The sequence below is a fragment of the Stegostoma tigrinum genome, chromosome 6 (genome assembly GCF_030684315.1).
Source record: "Stegostoma tigrinum isolate sSteTig4 chromosome 6, sSteTig4.hap1, whole genome shotgun sequence".
Classification (NCBI taxonomy): Eukaryota; Metazoa; Chordata; class Chondrichthyes; order Orectolobiformes; family Stegostomatidae; genus Stegostoma; species Stegostoma tigrinum.
Genome location: NC_081359.1, coordinates 47,316,555 through 47,337,227, shown reverse-complemented (window position 1 = coordinate 47,337,227; position 20,673 = coordinate 47,316,555). Strand labels below are relative to the sequence as shown.

Here is a 20,673-nt window from a genome sequence, read left to right as displayed (position 1 = left end):
TTTGTCACCTTCACAAAAAATTCAGACAAGTTAGTAAGACATGACCCGTCCTTCACAAAGCCGTGCTGACTGTCACTAACTAGGTCATGCCTTTTCAAATGCACCAAAATCGTATCCCCTAAGAATTCTCTGCAACAGCTTCCCAACTACTTATGTGAGACTCACTGCTCTATACTTTCCTGCATTATCCCCATTTTGCTTCTTGAACATGAGCTATCCATCAGTCTTCTGGGATACCTCCAGTGGCTAGAGAAGAATTAAACTTTTGTAAAGGCTCCATCATTCCCCTTTCTTGCCTTTCTCAATAATCTGGGATAGATACTATCAGGCCTTAGAGCCTTACCTACCTTAATGCTCTTCAAATGACCCAATATCACTTCTTTCTTGATCTCAAAATGCCATAGCATATTAGCATAGAGTCATACAGCACAGAAACAGATCCTTTGGTCCAACCAATCCATGCCAAACATAATCCCAAACTAAACTTGTCCCACCTGCCGTCTCCTGGTCCATATCCCTCCAAACCTTTCCTTTTCACATACTTATTCAAATGCCTTTTAAACACTGTAATTGTTCCCACATCCACCACCTCCTCAGGATTTTCATTCCATACATGAAACACCCTCTGTGTAAAAAATTTGCTCCCATGTCTTCTTGAAACCTCCAACTTTTTACTTTAAAATGTGTTCCCTAGCCTTGAAATTCCCTCTCCTAGGGAAAAGACAAATACCATTAACTCTATCTATATCCCTCTATTTTATAAACTTCTTTAAGGTTAACTCTCAACTCATATGTTCTGCACTAATCACATTATCCTCCATGTCCTTCTCCTTGGTGATTACCAATGCAAAGTTCCCTTTTAGGATCTTGCCCACATGCTCTGCCTCCAAGCACAAGTTCCCTTTATCCTTCAACTATTTCTCAATACCTTTGCAGCTTACAGTGTCAGTGAGCTGATCGGGGGAGAGTGTGGCGTAGTTAACAGTAGGTGAAACTGGAGCAGTTTTTTTCCTTCACATAACTAGGCAATAGTTTCGAAGTTGATAAAAGTGAGCAAATGTGACTTTTGCCCCTAAATTGTTATACAGATAGAGAGAAAGCTGGTTGAGGTTCTTTGCAATTGGTTTGTTTGCAGAACCGATACATGTATTAATGGGCGTCTTTTTTGTAAAAAAAAATGTATAATGAAGAACTAGCTTATTCAGGTTTTGCTGCAAAGTGGATGATAACTTGTAAAGTTTTCATCAGTTTTAGTGCGGTACAAAATCTAACATTCACCAATGTAAGTAATGGTTGGTGCGAAGTAACGTGTCGAACAATATTTGAAAGACGTTGAACGTTGCTATTTTCGGCAATTATCAAAAGGATTTTATGAAATATTTTCGAGGAAGCAGAAATGTTAACAAATTTAAATACGTTTCCTTAGAACAGACTAAAATGTGTAATCTTCTCACAGTTCTATTTAATGAACAGATCATGAAGGACTAGAAACTTGTGTAAACTTTAAGCATTAAAAATACGCTTGCTAGCAGGTTACAATACTCTGGATTTAGCATTAAAAGTGAAAAACGGGGATGATTTTATTGGAATACAAAGGCATTGAAGTTATTGTGACATGTTGCTATAATTGAGGAACCTTTTGTTTCAAGTGTGCAACATTGCAACATCTTATATGCTCGCTGAGTGTACAAGAGACGAATAAAGATGGAAGTACTAAATTCAACTCCCAAATTAACAAACTCAGTCTTACATTGCATTTTAAAACAAACGTTTTTCTTTTTTAAGATTGTAACTGTAACATCTCCTGTAATCTCCTGCTGCCTTTGAATGGTCAGAATGTTTATTTGGTGTGCAGTCTAGATGAGATAACATTAAGTTCACCAAAATTCTGCAGTTTTTACACAACCAAGTTCCAAATACTGGCCTACCATCATTCTTGCTTGTGCTTACCTGTATTGATTCCCAGGCTCTCATCACCACAAACTAAAATGTTTATACTCATCTTTGTTTGAATCTTGTCCCAACAGCCTGTGTGAGGTTGCTTCCTTTGGCTTTTTATGCATTACCCACTTTTGTTTTCATGTCCATTTTTATGATTGTGCTTATGTGCGTCACAGTGACTAATTTGACGAAGCTCTGTGGAGATTCTACCATAATGACTGTTGTGATAGAAGGACTTAAGAAAATAGTCTTTTGAATGACCACAGATCTCAAAGATAAATGAATGTTTTATGTACGTTCTTCATAACATTCTTTTTTAATTCTGTACTCTTTGATTCCCTATGCCTTTGTGGCCATTTTCTTAACTGGCCCTGCCACCTTCAACCATTAGGCTCATTGGACAGCATCCTTCAAACCCATAACTACTACCATCAAGAAGAACAAGGGTGGCAAATACATAGGAACACCATTTTCACCAAGTACCCTACTTGCCACTCACCATACTAAATTGGAAATGTATTATCATTCTTTCAGCTTTGCTGGTTCAAAATCCTAGAACTCCCACCCTGATGGCATGTTGGTCCAACTCCACCAAATGGACTGCAATGGTTAAAGAAGGCAGCTCCACCTCTTTAAGATCAACTAGGGTTGGATCATCCCATGCATGAATAAAAATAAATTACCAGGACTACCATTTTAGTAGGCTGTACTAGTTTAACTGGCATAACCTATATATTTGTTGAGGGAGTCAGGATAGACCATGACACCAACGTCACTAAAGCATAAGTCTAAGAGTAACTTATTAAAAAACTTGTTTGAGTTTGTTGAAGAAGTGACAAAAAAGATTGATGAAGGTAGCGCAGTGGATGTCTGTATGGACTTCAGCAAGGTGGTCAACAAGGTTCCACGTGATAGTCTGGTTGGTAAGGTTAGGTCACATGGAATCCAGAGAAAGCCATTTGGATACAAAATTAACTGGAAGGTAGCAACTCAAGGGCGATGGTGGAGGTAACAAAGTGTGGAGCTGAAGGAACACAGCAGGCCAGGCAGCATCAGAGGAACAGGAAAGCTGACATTTCAGGTCAGGACCCTCCTTCAGACTCCAGCATCTGCAGTTCTTGCTATCTCAATAGTGGTGGAGAGTTGTTTTTCAGGCCAGAGGTCTGTGACCAGCGGTCTGCTACAAGGATTGGTGCTGGGTCCACTGCTTTTTGTCATTTATATAAAATGATTTGGATGTGAATATGGGAGGAATGGTTAGTTAGTTTGCGGAAGACACCAAAATTGGTTGTATAATAGGTAGTGAAGAAAGTTATCTCAGAATACAGTGAGACCATGATCAGATACACTGATGGGCCAAGGAATGGTAGATGGAATCTAATTTAGATAAATGTGAAGAGTTGCATTTTGATGAGGCAAATTATGGCAGGATTAATACAGTTAATGGTAGAGTCTTGGGGAGTGTTGCTGAACAAAGGGGTTGTTGGGTGCAGGTTCATAGTTCCTTGAAGGTAAACGGGGTAGTGCACTTGCCTTTTTTGGTCAGTGCATTGAATATAGGACTTGTGGCTATACAGCACATTGGTTAGGTTTGAAATGTTGCATTTAATTCTGGTCACCCTGCTATAGGAAAGAAGTTCTTAAACTTGAAAGGGTTCAGAAAAGATTTACAAGGAGGGTTTGGAGGGTTTGAACTATAGAGAGGGGCTGAATAGGCAGGGGCTATTGCCCTGGAGTGTCGGAGGCTGACTGGTGACCTTTATAGACATTTATAAAATCATGAGGGGCATTGATGGGATGAATAGCCAACCTCCTTATTCCAGGGTAGGGGAGTCTAAAACTAGAGGGCATAAGTTTAAGGTGAGAGCAGAAAAGATTTAAAAGAGATTTGAGGGGCAGCCTTTTTATGCAGAGGGTGATGTGCCTATGGAATAAGCTGACAGAGGAAGTGTTGGAGATTGGTACAATTTCAACATTTAAAAGGCATCTGGATGGCTATGTGAATTAGAGGGGTTTAGAGAGATATGGGCCAAGTGCTGGCAAATGGGATTAATTTAGGATGTCTGGCCAGCATGGATGAATTAGACCACAGAGTCTGTTTTTGTGTAGTACATCTCTCTGACTCCAAAGAAGTCCTGGTACCAACTCCTGGAGAACTCCACCCCATACGCCTTCCCCAGTCCAAAAAACTCTGCTCCAATTCATCCATGCTGGCTAGACATCCTAAATTAATCCCATTTGCCAGTACTTGGCCCATATCTCTCTAAACCCTTCTAATTCATGGAGCCATCCAGATGCCTTTTAAATGTTGTAATTGTACCATTCATTTTTCTGAAGAATGGTTGAGGCCGAAACGTCAACCTTCCTCCTCCTCTGATGCTGCTTGGCCTGCTGTGTTCATCCAGCTCTACACCTTGTTATCTCATTATTCACCAGTGCTCCCTGTTTCCTGGCATCCAGATCTATGTTGTCACTTTCTCTCTTATTCTATGGACTCCACCATTGTTTATACATCCATTATGTGGTGCTATTAAAAGCTTTTTGTAAGCGCACCGCCTAATACCTAATCAATCTTTTCTCTTACTCCATAAAAAACATTCAATTAAGATATTTGAATAAACCTTGCCTATAGTAAATCTATGATGACTTTCCCTAATTTTATTCTGGATTTTCATCTCTGAAAGCTTCCCCACTACCAGAGCTAAATTGATTAGTCTATAATTTGATTAAGGATGTAATGTTTGCATTTCTACATTCTTCTAGCACCACTGCTGTACTGAAGGAGTATTGAAAGATTCTGGCCAGTGCCTCCACCTGTATGTCCTGACTTTGTGTGAGATGCAAAACAGAATTCTCCATGCATCTTTTTTAACTTCCCTACAGTCAAAATCTACTTCACCATCAAGCAGAGGTGATGCCCTAATGGTATTATTGCTAGACTATTAATCCAAAAACTCAGCTAATGTTTCAGGGACCTGGTTTCAATCCACCGTGACAGATGGTAGAATTTAAATTAAGAAGAAAACTTGCTGATGACCATTAAGCCAATGTTGATTGTCAGAAAGAAAAACATCTAGCTCACTCTTGAGGCTTTCAGGGAACGAAATTTACCATCCTCAACTGGCCTGACCTACATGTGACTCCAGATCACTGCAATGTGGTTGATTCTTAACTCCCACCTGAAGTAGCCTAGCAAACCATTTAGTTGTATCAATTGCTATGAAGTCTCAACAAAAAAATGAAACCGATGGACCGTCTGACATTTACCTAATGCCAAAATTGGAGAGCTGTCTCATAGACAAGTCAAGTAATAGTCTGAAAGAGTTATAGTCACAGAATCATAACTTACAAAAACCGTCCCAGGGACCACCATCACCATCCCTGGATATACCTTGTCCAACTGGCAGGACAGACACAGCAAATTCCAGATCCCAAACAGTCTCATGGATTCTGGTTAAATATGAGTATGGAAACCTGTGGCTGATTACCACTTGTTGTCCTCCCATGGCTAATGAATCAGCACTTGGATGAAGTACTTGGATTGTACGTGCTAATGGTGCAGGGTGTATTCTGGGTGGGGGATTTCAAAGTCTAACACCAAGAATGGCTTGGCAACAGTACTGCAGACCAGGCTAGTTGGGTTCTAATGGACCTTACTGCTATAGTGGGTCTGCAGCAAGTGGTAAGAGAACCAACAAGAGGGAAAAATATACTTGGCTTCATTCTTACACATCTGCTGGGTGCAGATGCATTTGTTCATAACACAGTTGGTGAGAGTGACCACTGCATAGTCTTTATAGAGACAAAGTCCCGTCTTCACATTGCGAATCCTCTCCCTCATGTTGTGTGTCTAAATGGGACAAACTCAAGACTGGTATTTTGGTCCATCAAAAGCAGCTGAATTGGACCCCTGCACAATCTGCAACCTTGTGTCCGCGTATGTCCCCATCAAGCCAGTCGATCAATCCTGATTCAGAGGAGAGTGCACGAGGGCATGCAGGGAGCAGCACCTGCCAATGTGTGTTAAGGTCAACTTGTCAAGCTGTCAACTTGGTGAAGCTAGCAGCATTGTGTGCTAACCAATATAAATAGCAAGTGATCGGCAAAGCTAAGTGTATCAGATCTAAGCTCTGCTGTCCAGCCACATCTGTCATGTATGGTTTTGGACAATTAAGTAAGTGACCGGAGGAGGAGGTCCACAAACATCTGCATCATCGATGAGGGAAGAGGCCGACACATCAAGAGATAAGGCGGAAGCATTTGCAGCAATTTTCAGCCAGAAGTGCCAAGTGGATGATCCAACTTGGCTGCCTTCAGTAGTCACAGATAGTAGTCTTCAGCCAATTTGATTTGCTCCACGTGAAATAAGAGATAGTTGGAGGTACTGCATAATGCAAAGGTTTTGGGCCCTGATCGCATAGATTGATAAAATCAAAGAATTTCTAGAATGTGGAAGCAGGCTATTCAGTTCAGAGTCCACACTGACCTTCCAAAGAGCATCCCACCCAGGCTCCCCACCCTATCCCTGTACCCCATTCTCCATGGCTAATCCTCCTAACATATATGTCCTTGGGCACTATGGGCAATTTAGCACTGCCAATCCACCTAACCTGCACATTTTGGACTATGGGTGGAAACTGGAGCACCTGGAGGAAACCCATGTAGATATAAGCAGAGTGTGCAAATAACATACAGACAGTTACCTGACTGTAGATTTGAACCCAGGTTCCTGGCTCTATGAGGCAGCAGTGCTAACCACTGAGCGTACCCCCTGCCCCAAAACCTCCCCTGCCTCATTCTACACCAAGTTCCAGAACTTACTGCTCCCCTAGCCAAGCTCTTCTAGTACAGTTACAATGCTGGCATCTACCTGACAATGTGGAAAACTGTCCTGGTATTTTATGTAGACAAAAGAAGCAAGGAAAAGCCAATCCAGCTAATTATCGCCCCATCAGTTTACTCTCGATCATCAATAAAGTGATAGAAGGTGTCAGCAGTGCTATCAAACAGCAACTGTTTACCCACTGTCTGCTCACTGATACCAAGTTTCACCAGTGCTGCTTAGCTCCTGCTCTGAATACAGCCTTGGTTCAAGTACTAACTAAGGAGCTGAATTTCACAAGTGAGGTGAGAGTGACTGCCCTTAACATCAGGGCTTCATTTGACCAAGTGTGGCATCAAGGAGTCCTAGCAAAGTGGAATCAGAGAGGATCGGCAAACTGTTCCCAAATTGGAGTGATACCTGGCACAGATGAAGATAGTTATGGTCATGGATGTTAGCCATCTCAGCTCCAGGACATCCAGTTCCTTTGGGTCGTGTCCTAGGTACAGCTATCTTCAGCTGCTTCACCAATGACCTTCCCTCTATCATAAAAAATCAGAATTGGGGACATATGCTGATGATTGCACAATGTTCAGGACTATTTGTGATTCCCCAGAAACTCAAATGCAGCAAGATCTGGACAATATCCAGGCTTGGCTGACCTGTAGCAAGTAATATTTGCCAGGCAATGACTGTCTCCAATAAGGGAGAATCTAACCACTATCGCTGGAAATTCATTGTAATACCATCACTAAATACCACATTATCAAAATCCTATTGAACAGAAACTTAACTGGACTCACCATGTCAACACAGTAGCTACAACAGCAAGTCAAAGGCAATGAGTACTGCAGCAACCAACTCACCTGCTGACTCCCCAAAATTTAACCACATTCTACAAGGTACAAGTATTCCCACTTGCCTAGATGGCTGCTGCTTCAACAGTGCTCAAGAAGCTTGACATCATCCAGGACAAAGCAGCCCTCCCGATTGGCATCCACCACCAACACTCAGAAGCAGTAATGTGTCCTATGTACAAAATGCACTGCAGAAAAACACCAAAGATCTTTTGGGCAGCACTGACCAAACCAATGATCATATCCATCTGGAAGGATTAGGGCAGCAGATGAATGCGAATACCACCACCTGTCCCCACCAAGTTCCCATCCAAACCAAATCACCATCCTGACTTGGAAATATTCCTTCATAGTCGTTGGGTCAAAATCCTGGAATTCCCTCCCCAGGGGCATCATGCATTGACCTACATCAGGTGGACTCCAGCAACTCATGAAGGCAGCTCAGGAAACAGTATCGTCGTCTTCCAGGCTTCTTCAGGTGGACAATCAGTTTTCAAACTGAATTACATAACACAATAAGACAGTAAGATATAGCAGCAGAATTAGGCATTCAGTCATGTGAATCTGCTCCAACATTTGATCAAGGTTGACATGCTTCTCAACCCCATTCTCCTGCCTTCTCTCCATAACATTTGTTTCCCTTACTAATCAAGAACGTATCTGTCCCTGTCTTAAATACACTCAATGACTTGGCCTCCACAGCCCTGTGCAGCATTGAGTTCCACAGAGCCATCACCCTCTGGCTGAAAAAAATTACTCCTCAGCTCAGTTCTAAAGGGTCGTTCCTTCCTCCAGGGGCTGTGCCCCCTACTGTACACAGTGGAATTTCCCACTAGTGTAAACATCTCATGCGTGTCCACTCTATTTAAACCTTTCAGTATCTTAAAAGTTTCAATCAAATCACCTCATTTTTCTAAACTCCATTGAGTTCAGATTTTGAATTCTCAACTGCTCATCATATGAGAAGGCATTCATTTATTTTGATATGATTTGATTTGTTTATTGTCAAGTGTACCTAAGTACAGCAAAATGCTTTGTTTTGAGCAATATGGCAGATAATAATAAGCAAGTACATGCAGCTCATAGGGTGCAAAAATCTTAGACAATCTAATTACAATATTGTAAGAGTTCTGAGGGGCTACTATTTATTCATGAAAGTGACTGAAGTGAACTTGTAGAGGTACAGAATATGCAATTTACTAAACATTGTTTTAAACTAAACTCTGAAACTGAGAGAAAGGGACATTATCTCAAACAACACATGGAAACTTTATTATTGACATTCAGAACTTCTTCACATGCAGCATAATAAATGTATGGAACTCTGGGTGGAGTATTGCAATTAAAACTGTAGAACCAGTCACAAAATTTGAGATGGAGTAATATGTAGTCCTTCTTTAAGATAGGCTAAATTACCATGTTCATCTTTTGAAATATTACAAGTTAATTATTGGTATGGAATAATCCATCAGCATGCCCACACAGGTTATGCATACATTTACATTTTATCCACTAAAACAGATAAAGAAATACTGGAATTCAACTGATCTTGTCAATGAATCATAAAGAGAAAAAACGAGACATTACAGCTACTAGCTGTTAGAGCCCCTTAACTAGAACTACTGCCATTGCATCACAGGTTTTATCTGAATTTACTAAAATTATGGAATTCTTTTAAAGCATAGCTACTCATCATACGATATGACTGTGAATCAGTTCCTAAGAACTTTTAAGGAAAAAGAAAATCAACAGTTGATGTACATATAACCATAAGAGTCATTCATTGCATACCATGTCTAATCACTGACCACTACACTCCCCCTCTTTCTTTTGTCTTACACATACCACTGGCATATCTATCACCTCCAAGGAAGCTTTGCTGGAAGCCTTGTCCTCAACATCTGATGATGAGATTACAGAGACTTCAGAGAAAGCATCCTGCAGCCCTCACCAGTACAGATACTGATACCTTGGTGGAAATGTTAGCCTTAGAAAGTTGGAAGAACTGCACTGTGACAGTTCTGCACTTGGAAGAAACTTCCAGGCAGTGGGACTTGGTGGACTGCCAGAGGTAGGGCAACTGCTCAGTTCCAGGCAGGAGAGGACCCAATAGTGTTAGCAATCAGGGGCTTTGTCACAATGCAGAGATAGAGACAGGAATGCCAAACAGACATGTATGATGCAGACATGAATACTGCAAATACCCCTCCCTTGCAAGGAGACAGGGCAATACCAGAAGGCATGAATCTTAGGGATGAACCACACACAAAGCCCTCACTGTTTTGCTTTACATCTGTTTATCTGAATTCCTGTAACTGTGGGTACGCGGTGCCAATGTGGTTCCTGAGTTCACGTCTACACACAATGCACAATGGATCAATGTGTATGTTGAGAGCCTGCTGTAGCATACATAAACAAGATTAAGAATGATGTCCTGATGACAACATTGCCCCTTGTTCTGCAGCATCCCTGTTCTTTACTTGGTCTCTGGGTCCAAAAGTGATAATGTGAATGAGATGATCACTGATGTTTGAGGCAGAGAGGTGCATAGCAAACAGAAGGCATTAGGATAGCCAAGACCTCTCAGGTCTGTGTCTTCTACAATGCTTGTGTATTTGTGCAATTTTTTTCCCATTCAAGGGGCCTCATTTTAGTGGGTTCTCCCAGCCCTCTCACAGGTCAACACTCTCGCTTTGCCTACTCACTTTGAGGTTGTAGCCCTTTCCTTTCCCATTGTATACTTTTGATGTCCAGCACCGATGAAAGGTGGCAATGAGCACTCCAACCACTAGCTTCCAACATTTGTCAATATGTCAGCAAGACCTTAAACATCCAGATCACCTTTCCGTCAGCCCTACCTGTGAACTCCACAGGCTTTGCATCTCCCCAGATTTCCATTTAACCTGTCTGAGCTTGCGGCTGCCCACCATGCCAGGTGTGGTCATATACTGTCACCCCTGTGAAATCAAGCTGCTCCCAACCATTTATGATGCCTTCTCCCACATAACCTCATTCCCATCCATGCTTTGCTCTATGCCCAAAGAAATACTGTTGCACTGCTTCACAATTGCCATTGCCCCCAGCCTGCACCCCTCAATCCCAGTGAAGAGGTTCCTGAGTCTCCTTCTCCTGGCTGCAGATCCCTTTGTACCTCCCACCACTCTTTTTCCCTTTAGTTTCTGTGGGCAGACCCAACAGATTGATGGTGCCCTATCCCCTTGAATGACGTAATGGAATGCCTGGATTGACCGTAACCTACTCCCCGGACTACAGAGGAATCGACTCCCTGATGAAAAATACCACAATCAGTTGCCTGACCATGGGCAATTCCCTGGGCTAATATTGGAGGTTGCCCTTGATTTACTGTACTGGGAACCTTGATTGATGGCTGCCTCCCTTGAGGTTGATGAAAACTACATCCTAAGACATGACTGTTTGCTTGCTGCACCTGCAGTGTGTTTTCTGTGTAAGCTGCTGGCACATGGTACAGATGTGGGATTGCGTAGCATTTAAACAGCATGAGGCAGGACAGTTAATTAACATGGAAACCAAAAAAAAACTGTGGATGCTGAAAGTCAGGAACAAAAAACAGAAATTTCTTGAAAAGCTCAGAAGAACCCAGTTCTGGGGAAGGATCACTCAACCCAAAACGTGGACTTCTGTCCACAGGTTCTGCCAGACCTGCTAAGCTTTTCTTGCAATTTCAGTTAATTAACATAGTTTGTGCTTTCACAGGAGCCGATATAAAATGAATTTTCACTTTAAGGGTTTTCCAGCAATTGTGACATCTGGCAGCAGAAGAGGGAAAGGAGTATTCACTGTGGGCCAGGAATTAAAGGCGTGCATCATAAGCCACTTGAGGACATTTTTAGCTAAGTCCAATCCTGACCATTGGACTTATTCTCCAACCTGCTCCACATCTTCCTCCTGTTTCCAGTCCTTTGTTAAGCTTCTTTTCGCACCTTCTTATTGTTTTTTGACCGCTCTTTCTTATCTGACCACCTACCAGCTTATATTTTTTTACTGCAGCATTAGTTTGCTGAGATTTCTGTTCCTTCTTGATTACACTGGTTCATCGCATTAGTCTCAAGCCTTCAGCTGCCTGCCACTGGTTTTCCTTGCTGACAGCCAGTCTATCCGTTTCTGTTGTTTTCAGAAAAGGAACTTGGAAACAATGTTAATGATCAACTTTTAAATAGAGCAAAACCTCCGCATTTGTGGTTTTGTGAGTTTTTCAGCTCTTCCATGCCACTGTGTTGCATTTTACTGCCTTTCCTCAAATTATGGGCCTGTGGTTTGAATTAACTCAGTGCTGGGCTTATTACCAGGGCCTTTACAAACCCCTCCCGTTCTCAGTTTGTGACTTCTGTACGCAATATTGGATGAAGTACTACTGGAATATTCCACACCCTCTCCTCCCTCTTTTTTTATTTCACAATTCAGTTATTGGCTATTGAAAGTATTTTGGTAAAACTGCTATTCATGACTCATACTAAATGTTATTAGTATTGATTGAACTATTAGAGCTCACCATCAGATATGATAGCCATTCGTTTTGTACTTTCCACTCATAAAAATGTTATTAACATTGCCAAATATTTATAGAATTATGTTGTACAAAATTTATAGCAATTATGTTGTAATGTGTTAATAACTATTAAATTGCAGTAGTGCACGTCTAGAATTAATCACATTAAAAGGTAAACATAAAGTTGCCATCATTCTATTGGACCACAGGGCTGCTCACCCATTAAAAGACACCTAATGTTGGTTTAACCTGAGGGTCACCATATCTTAGGTAACGGGTGATGATGAGAAGGTGCAATCTTCATAGTAGCCTTGGCTGGTGTGGGAATTGAACTTGCACTGTTGGTGTCTGTGCTGCATTGCTAACCAGCCAGTTAACCTAATCAACCCTCTACCATCCTACAGTATTTGAATGAACTGGCGTAATTTATAAATTGTTCAGTTCGCTGTTCAAGATAACAGGGCAGTGTTCATGTTTGCACGAGGAAATGTTTGGAATTCACAGTACAATAAAGCTGATAACGTCAGAACTTTCAAAAGATATTTGGTAAGAAAATCATGATGTGGAGGTGTCAGTGTTGGACTGGCTTGGACAAAGTCAAAAGTCGTACAACACCAGGCGATAGTCCAACAGGTTTATTTGAAATCATAATCTTTGAAGTGCTGCTCTTTCCTGATAAAGGTGCAGCACTGTGAAAGATTGTGATTTCAGATAAACCTGTTGGACTATAACCTGTTGTAGTAAGAAAATCAATTAAGGGCTATAAATAGCAAACTTTATTTTTCTGAACTCCATTGCTGACCAGATAGACATAAATGGTTTTTAATGTTTCTGTACATGCCAGTTTTACTGCAGCCGTGTTCAATTTCTTCAAGATTTGACTTAAATCTACTCCCTTTCCCTGCCAGCTGCCAAAATATTATTAGGAGAACAGGAGAACTACTGGAATTTTATGAACCTTTGTTTGCTCATTTTTACATTCAGGAGCAGTTTTACAAATGCATGATTCCAAGTGCACAACGTTCTGTGGACAAGAGATTCATAAAATCTGGCATAATAGTAATCATTTGCTTGTTTAACAGATAGTACCTGCTATTTTGAACAACAATTAATAATGGAGAGACGATATTCCAAGAGAAGCAATTTCTTTGATTTTGGTGTAAATATCAGGCAAACAATGCGTCATGTGGAAAATACTAAATCAGGTGAAAAAATATTTTCAGCATAAATATTTTAATTTTTCAGTCAGCTACTGTAGAAATCATTAATATATTCCTGATCATGATTGCATGTTTATTATCTAGCAGCTTTATTATTTGGCAGCAGATGAAATAATCAAAAATTACTTGAGAACAGGTAGGTTGTTGATAACATAACTTTGGCACCAACTTAATTAATCATGAGTTATACTGGGGCAAGTAGTGTTTGAGCAATATGATTGCACTTCTGAGCTCCCAGGATACTGTACACATTTGCAGTGGATTTTCTGCTTACCAGACAGTCATCATTGCTGACATGAAAGTGGTGCATGGTTTACATTCCCTGACAGTTCTGCTGTATGAAAGAACCGTCAGAATGGAAGTACATCTCTGCATTTCTAAGGGAGGCATGAATGGAATCCCACAGAAATGCAGAGGTCCCTTCTTTTGTAAAACAACAGGCTGGCAATGTGCATGAAATTGTCATTCCCTGGCACATTGTGTTGTGTATAAATACATACAATGGCTGAAGTTGAATTATGTTAGTCCTAGAATGAGGTTGATATAGGTTGAACAATTCCCTTTTTTTTTCATTGATGGGATGAAGTTGTCACTGGCTAGGCCAGCATTTTTTACCTAGAGGGCAATTAAGAGTTAACCATATTGCTGTGGGTGTGAGTCTGCAGTCAGGTGTAGGTCAGATGAGGTAAAAACATTACCTGGTTTCCTGGATTAACAATCCAGTCATGATAACACTAGGCTGTCACCTCCCCATGATCTGTAAATTATCTCCACATTTGTGGGCGTTTTGCTGGAGGTAAGATGGAATATTGTAGTGAGGAAAAAGAAAAACATCAGCCTTCCTGCTCCTCTGATGCTGCTTGGTCTGCTGTGTTCATCCAGCTCTACATCTTGTTATCTAAGGTAAAACAGGTGTTTTGATGCACTCACTTTAACATATTCAAATGTTGACAGTGGTAGTTACTTAGAAAATAGACATTAAATTACATGTAGTTAAATGGTTAAGTAGGTGTTTAGCACACTTACCTTCGCTGCTCAGACCTTTGAGTATAGGAGTTGGGAAATCTTGTTGAGGTTGTGCAGGATGTTGCTGAGGCCTCTTCTTGGGTCTGGTTGCCCTGTTATAGGAAGGATATTACTAAGCTGGAGACGGTTCAGAAGAGATTTACCAGGATATTGCTGAGAATGGAGGGTTTAATTTATAAAGAGAGGTTGTATGGGCTGGGAATTTTTTAACTGGAGCTTAAGAAGTTGAGGTTTATAGAGATTTATATAATCATGAGGGGCTTTAAAAATTGAATGGCAGATTTATTTTCCCTATGGTGGGATTTCAGATGAGGAAACATATTTTTAAGGTGAGAGGAAAAAGATTTTAAAAAGACTTGAGGAATAGCTTTTTTTACTCAGAGGGCGGTTGATGTGTGGAGTGAACTTCCAGAAGAAGTGGTGAATGTGGGTACAATTGCAACATTTGAAAGATATTTGGATAAGTACATGAATAAGAAATGTTTAGAGGGATTGGGACCAAGTGCAGGCAGGTGGGATTAGTTTAGTTTGGGACTAAAGTTGCCATGGACTGGTTGGATCGAAGGACTGGTATCTGTGCTGTATAGCTCTCTGACTCTATAACACAGAAACAGGTCATTTGGCTCAACAATGCCTTACAGATGCTTCTACAGCACACAAGCCTCCTCTTATTTGATCTACCATAAACTTTCAGCCCATATTTCTATTCTTTCCCTGTACTTGTATAATTTCCATTTCCAAATGGCTGAAAACATTCAAGTTCCAGTTTCTCCAGAATTCCTACCTCGCTTGTGTAATGTGAAAACCAGAAGTTTGCACAGTACTCAGGCTTTAGCTTATTCAGGTTCTGTATAATATTTCCACATGACTGTCTATGGAGAAATTAATCCCAAAGAATCAATATGGCAGCAAGGAGGGATGACATCTTAGAAGGCTCCTCAAGCGAAGTCATAGGAGTAGAACGTTAAAGCCAAAAGCAGCAATCACATGCCTGGAATTGTACTATCAGCCTCCTAAGTTTTGGGGTAAAAAAAGAACCTGATGAAGGGTCTAGGCCCGAAATGTCAGCTTTTGTGCTCCTAAGATGCTGCTTAGCCTGTTGTGTTCATCCAGCTCCACACTTTGTGAAGTGTAGAAATAATAGGGTAAATATGGTCGGAGATTTCAACATCCTAAACATCAACCAATAGTCATAGTGTGAAAGGTTTAGAGGGTGCAAAATCTTTAAAATGCACCTAGAAGAGATATTTTAAGTGTGTAGAAGGCATGACAAGAGAGGGGCATATGGTTCTAAACCTCACCCACTTACCTGGCTTCACTATCTAAAATGACGTGTCAGTGGGTGAGCATTTTGCAGACAGCGATCGTAACTCCTTGAGATTCAACGTTGTTTTGGAAGAGAGCAAGGATGGGTCTGAAATCAAAGTTCTAAACAGGGGGAAGACTGATTTTAATCAGAATAGGTAGGTGCTTGTTTTTGTTTGGTGCCGATTCAGTGGGCGGAAGGGCCTTTTTCTGTCCTTTTGACCTTTGTGACTCTGCTTTTGCCTTGAAAGTATTTCCTGATGAATCCCCTGACTTTCTGAGCTCTTTGTTTAAATTGAGGACAGGGTCAGTCATAGGCTCGTGCTTGCCGTGTGGTCTTATAGGATATAACTCACTGTTTGGTGCTTTCTAGTACTAGTTCAAGTTTCTTCTAAGTTTGATAATGTGACTGACTAATTCATTTGGATACTTGCAGGTTCCAGTGGGATTCCAGTGAAGATTGTTCCAAATCTTTTTGCTTTCAGATCACCCACAAAATGGTATCTGTACCAGTACCAAGTGACCTTTATGCCTGACATTGAATCTAAACGTTTAAGAATGGCATTGCTGTTCTGCCACAGTGATCTTCTAGGAACAATCAGGGCATTTGATGGAGCTACGTTATTCCTTCCAAACAAACTGCAAAATCAAGTAAGAGACATATTTTTGAAACTCTTCTTGCCCAACAAGTCCACACTGACACTCAAAGCATCCCTCCCGGACCCATTCCCCCTAATCTACAGAGATAGTAGGAACTGCAGATGCTGGAGAATCTGAGATAACAAGGCGTGGTGCTGGATGAACACAGCAGGTGAAGCAGCAAGGCTGACGTTTCAGGCCTAGACCCTTCTTCAGAAAGGGGGAGGGGAAGGGTGTTCTGAAATAAATAGGGAGAGAGGGGGAGGGTCGGATAGAAGATGGATGGAGGAGAAGACAGATTGAGAGGAAACAGACAGGTCAAAGAGGCGGGGATGAAGCCAGTAAAAGTGAGTGTAGGTGGGGAGTTAGGGAGGAGATAGGTTAGCCTAGGGAGGATGGACAGGTCAAGGGGGTGGGATGAGGTTAGTAGGTAGGAGATGGGGGTGGGGCTTGAGGTGCGAGGAGGGGATAGATGGGAGGAAGAGCAGGTTAGGGTGGTGGGACGAACTGGGATGTGGTTGGGGAGGGTAAATTTGGAAGCTAGTGAGGTCAACATTGATACCATGAGCTGCTGGGTTCCCAAGCGGAATATGAGTTGCTGTTCCTGCAACCATCGGGTGGCATGACTGTGACACTGCAGGAGGCCCAGGATGGACATGTCATCTGAGGATTGGGAGGGGGAGTTGAAATGGTTCGCAACTGGGAGGTGCAGTTCTTTACTGCGAACCGAATGTAGGTGTTCTGCAAAGCGATCCCCAAGCCTCTGCTTGGTTTCCCCAATGTAGAGGGGTCACAATGGGAACAGTGGGTACAGTATACCATATTAGCAGATGTACAGGTGAACATCTGCTTGATGTGGAAAATCTTCCTGGGGCCTGAAATGGGGGTGAGGGGGAGGTGTGGGGGCAAGTGTAGCATTTCCTGTGGTTGCAGGGAAAAGTGCCGGGTGTGGTGGGGTTGGAGGGGAGTGTGGAGCGAACAAGGGAGTCTGGGAGAGAGTGGTCCCTCCGGAAAGCAGATAAGGGTGGGGAGGGAAAAATGTCTTTGATAGTGGAGTCGGATTGCAGATAGCGGAAGTGTGGTGGAGGTTGGTGTGGTGGTATGTGAGGACGAAGAGGTTTCTGTTTTAGTTGTTATTGCGGGAGGGGGTGTGAGGAATGAGTTGTGGGAAATGCGGAAGACATGGTTGAGGGCGTTCTTGACCACTTGGGGGGGGGGGTGGGATATTGTGGTCCTTGAAAAACGAGCACATCTGAGATATATGGCAGTGGAATGCCTCATCCTGGGAGCAGATTCGGCGGAGGTGAAGGAATTGGGAATGGGGATGGCATTTTTGCAGGAAGGTGGGTAGGAGGAGGTGTATTCTAGGTAGCTGTGGGAGTCGGTGAGCTTGAAATGGATATTCTAGGTGGTTGCCAGAGATGGAAACAGAGAGGTCCAGGAAGGAAAGAGAGAGGTATTAGAGATGGTCCAGATGAACTTAAGGTTGGAGTGGAAGGCACTGGTGAAGTGGATGAACTGTTCGAGCTCTTTGTGGGAATCATCGATGTAACGGAGGAAGAGGTGGGGTTTAGGGCCAGTGTAGTTATGGAAGAGGGATTGTTCCACGTAACCTACAAAGAGGCAGACATAGCTTGGGCCCATGTGGTACCCATGGCCACCCCCTTTGTGTGTAGGAAATGGAAGGAATTGAAAGACAAGTTGTTGAGGATGAGGATGAGTTCAGCTAATCGGATGAGGGTGTCAGTGGAGGGGGACCGGTCAGGCCTGCGGGACAGGAAGAAGCAGAGGGCCTTTAGGCCATCTGCATGGGGAATGCGGACCATAGGAAATGGACATTCATGGTAAAGATGTGGTGTTGGGAACCAGGGAATTGGAAGTTCGGGAGGAGGTGGAGGGTGAGGGGGTGTCACAGACATAGTGGGGGAGTTCCTGGACCAAGGGGGAGAAAATGGAGTCAAGATAGGTGGAGTTAAGCTCAGCGGGGCAGGAGCTGGCGGCGACAACGGGGCAACCAGAGCAGTCAGGCTTATGGAATTTAGGAAGGAGATAGAAGCAGGTGGTGCAGGGTTGGGGAACAATGAAGTTGGAGGCTGTGAGTGGGAGGCCACCTGAGGTGATGAGGTTGTGGACGGATTGGGAGATGATAGCTTGGTGGTCGGGGTGGGGTTATGACCAAGAGGGCGGTAGGAGGAAGTGTCAGAGTTGGCACCCAGCCTCAGCAATGTAGAGGTCAGTGCGCCATACTACAACTGTGCCTCTCTTGTCCGAAGGTTTTATGGTGAGGTTGGGATCGGAGCTGAGGGATGCATGTTCCGTGGGGGAGAGTTTGGAGTGGGTGAGAGGGGTGGAGAGGTTGAGGCAATTGATGTCACAACAGCAGTTGGAGATGAAGAGGTTGAGAGAGGGTAGGAGGCCTTGTGGTGGTGTCCAGGAGGAGGTGTGTGTTGGAGGTAGGAGAAGGGATCAGTAGAGGGAGGATTAGGCTCACAGTTGAAAAAGTAAGCGCAGAGGGATTCTATGTTAGTGATGTTAATAAACTTTCAGACTTCTGTCTCCACTGGAAGCAGTCTTTATGTTTTATGTTATTGTAATCTGACATCATTTTTGATTATAAGCTATTAAATTCCCTGGAATGTTTTATTTCACACATTGCTGCATGAAAAATGACACCTTGCTAACAAAAGCATCTCGAGTCATAGCTAGTCAAACTTGCATATCCCCATCCTGTTGAATATGAGTAACCTCTGATAACCAGTGAGATTTGTTTTGGCATTAGCCATCCTTAAAACATATTTCGTTTGTATATACAATCAGGTTCAGTTTTGGACTATAGGCTTGCATTTACTATCGACTAGGTTGAGACTGTCCAAGCTTATTTCATTTAGGATTATGGCAGTAAGTAGGCAGTCGACAGTTTCTTCCTGTTAATTTAGGTGGATTTTACACCCAAATCTGGATTTGAAAGTGTTCACCTCCTTTGTTTGCATTCAAACTTTATTAAACCTATGTTCTATGGAAAAAAGCTCTGTTGATACATTTCCTCGATATCCATAGGTATTTAATCCCAAGTGATGTCAATGGCCCGCCGCAAAAACAGAAAGTGCTGGTGAAATTCAGCAGGTCTAGCACCATCTGTGGAAAGAAAACAGAACTGATGTTTTAGAGATAACAAGGTGTAGAGCTGGATGAACACACCAGGCCAAGCAGCATCAGAGGAGTAGGAAAGCTGACATTTCAGGTCTCGACCCTTCTGATCTAGACCCTTCCTTGTTATCTCAGATTCTCCAGCATCGGCAGTTCCTACAATCTCAGAGTTAATGTTTTGTGTCCTGAACATCTACTTCGATGTCTTTGCCTATCTTCACACCTCCTGACATGCCAATTCATTTTGAACCACCTGTAGCCCCCATTATCACCTTTCTCACTTTACTTCTGCCCTTGTTTACTGTCAATAATCCCTTTGTTCCTGTTTTTTTCTCTCTGTCTCTCTCTCTCTCTCTCTCTCTCTCTGTCTGGCCTCCATCTCTACCAGTCATCTCACTTCTTTCTTTCATCTCTATTTTCTCCACACAGATGCTGCCAGACCTGCTGAGGTTCTCCAGCAGTTACAGTTTTTTTTTGTTTTCTTTAGGATTTCCAGCATGTACAGTTCTTCGTTTTATAATATCAACGGGCTTTTTTTGCCTTAGCATCTATCTATTAGTATTGGAGACAGTTTTAAAGTTTTTTTTCAGTTCCTGCAATATTATGAAATTATTGTGGATAGTTATGGTGCTGTAGTTTTAGATGCAAAACAAAACTTTTGTTTTAGGCGGTAAAATAGTTCTCTAGGTCAAGAACATTGTGAATTTTGTTTGTTTTGATTTCAAGTGTGATATTAAAGTAATATCATCTTCTTAGGTTACAGAAGTGACAAGCATGATAAAAGATGGTCAGATGGTGAATATAACAATTCTACTGACAAGTGAATTTCCGCAGAATTCTCCAATGTGTGTCCAGTTCTTGAATATCATCATTAAAAAGTGAGTTTATTCTTAATGATACAAAATAAACTTCACATCATTAATGTGAGCATTGGGTGTAGGTACAGGAATAGGCCATTTGGTCCTTAAAGCTCTCTTCACTATTCAATACTATCATAATTGATCTGACTGTGGTCACAGCCCCAATTTTCTATCTTAACCCAGTAACCACTGACTGCCTTGTCTGTGAAAGATCTAACTCAGCCTTGAGTAAATTTAAACACTTGGCTTCTGCTACCTATTGGGGAAGAGAGTTCCACACTCTAATGACCATGTAGAGACAAGATTTCACCTTATCTAAAAAGGACTT

At 42.1% G+C, this 20,673-nt stretch overlaps 1 protein-coding gene across 1 annotated transcript in view; it reads left to right on the top strand.

Annotated features, from left to right (window-relative positions):
• The window catches only part of LOC125453245 (piwi-like protein 4), a 127,933-nt gene that overhangs the window by 4,033 nt on the left and 103,227 nt on the right, over positions 1-20,673 (top strand). The window contains exons 3-5 of the mRNA XM_059646964.1: positions 937-984; positions 16,136-16,350; positions 20,242-20,363. Of these exons, the coding sequence (XP_059502947.1) occupies positions 937-984; positions 16,136-16,350; positions 20,242-20,363 (385 nt within the window). The remainder of the gene's footprint in view (positions 1-936; positions 985-16,135; positions 16,351-20,241; positions 20,364-20,673) is intronic.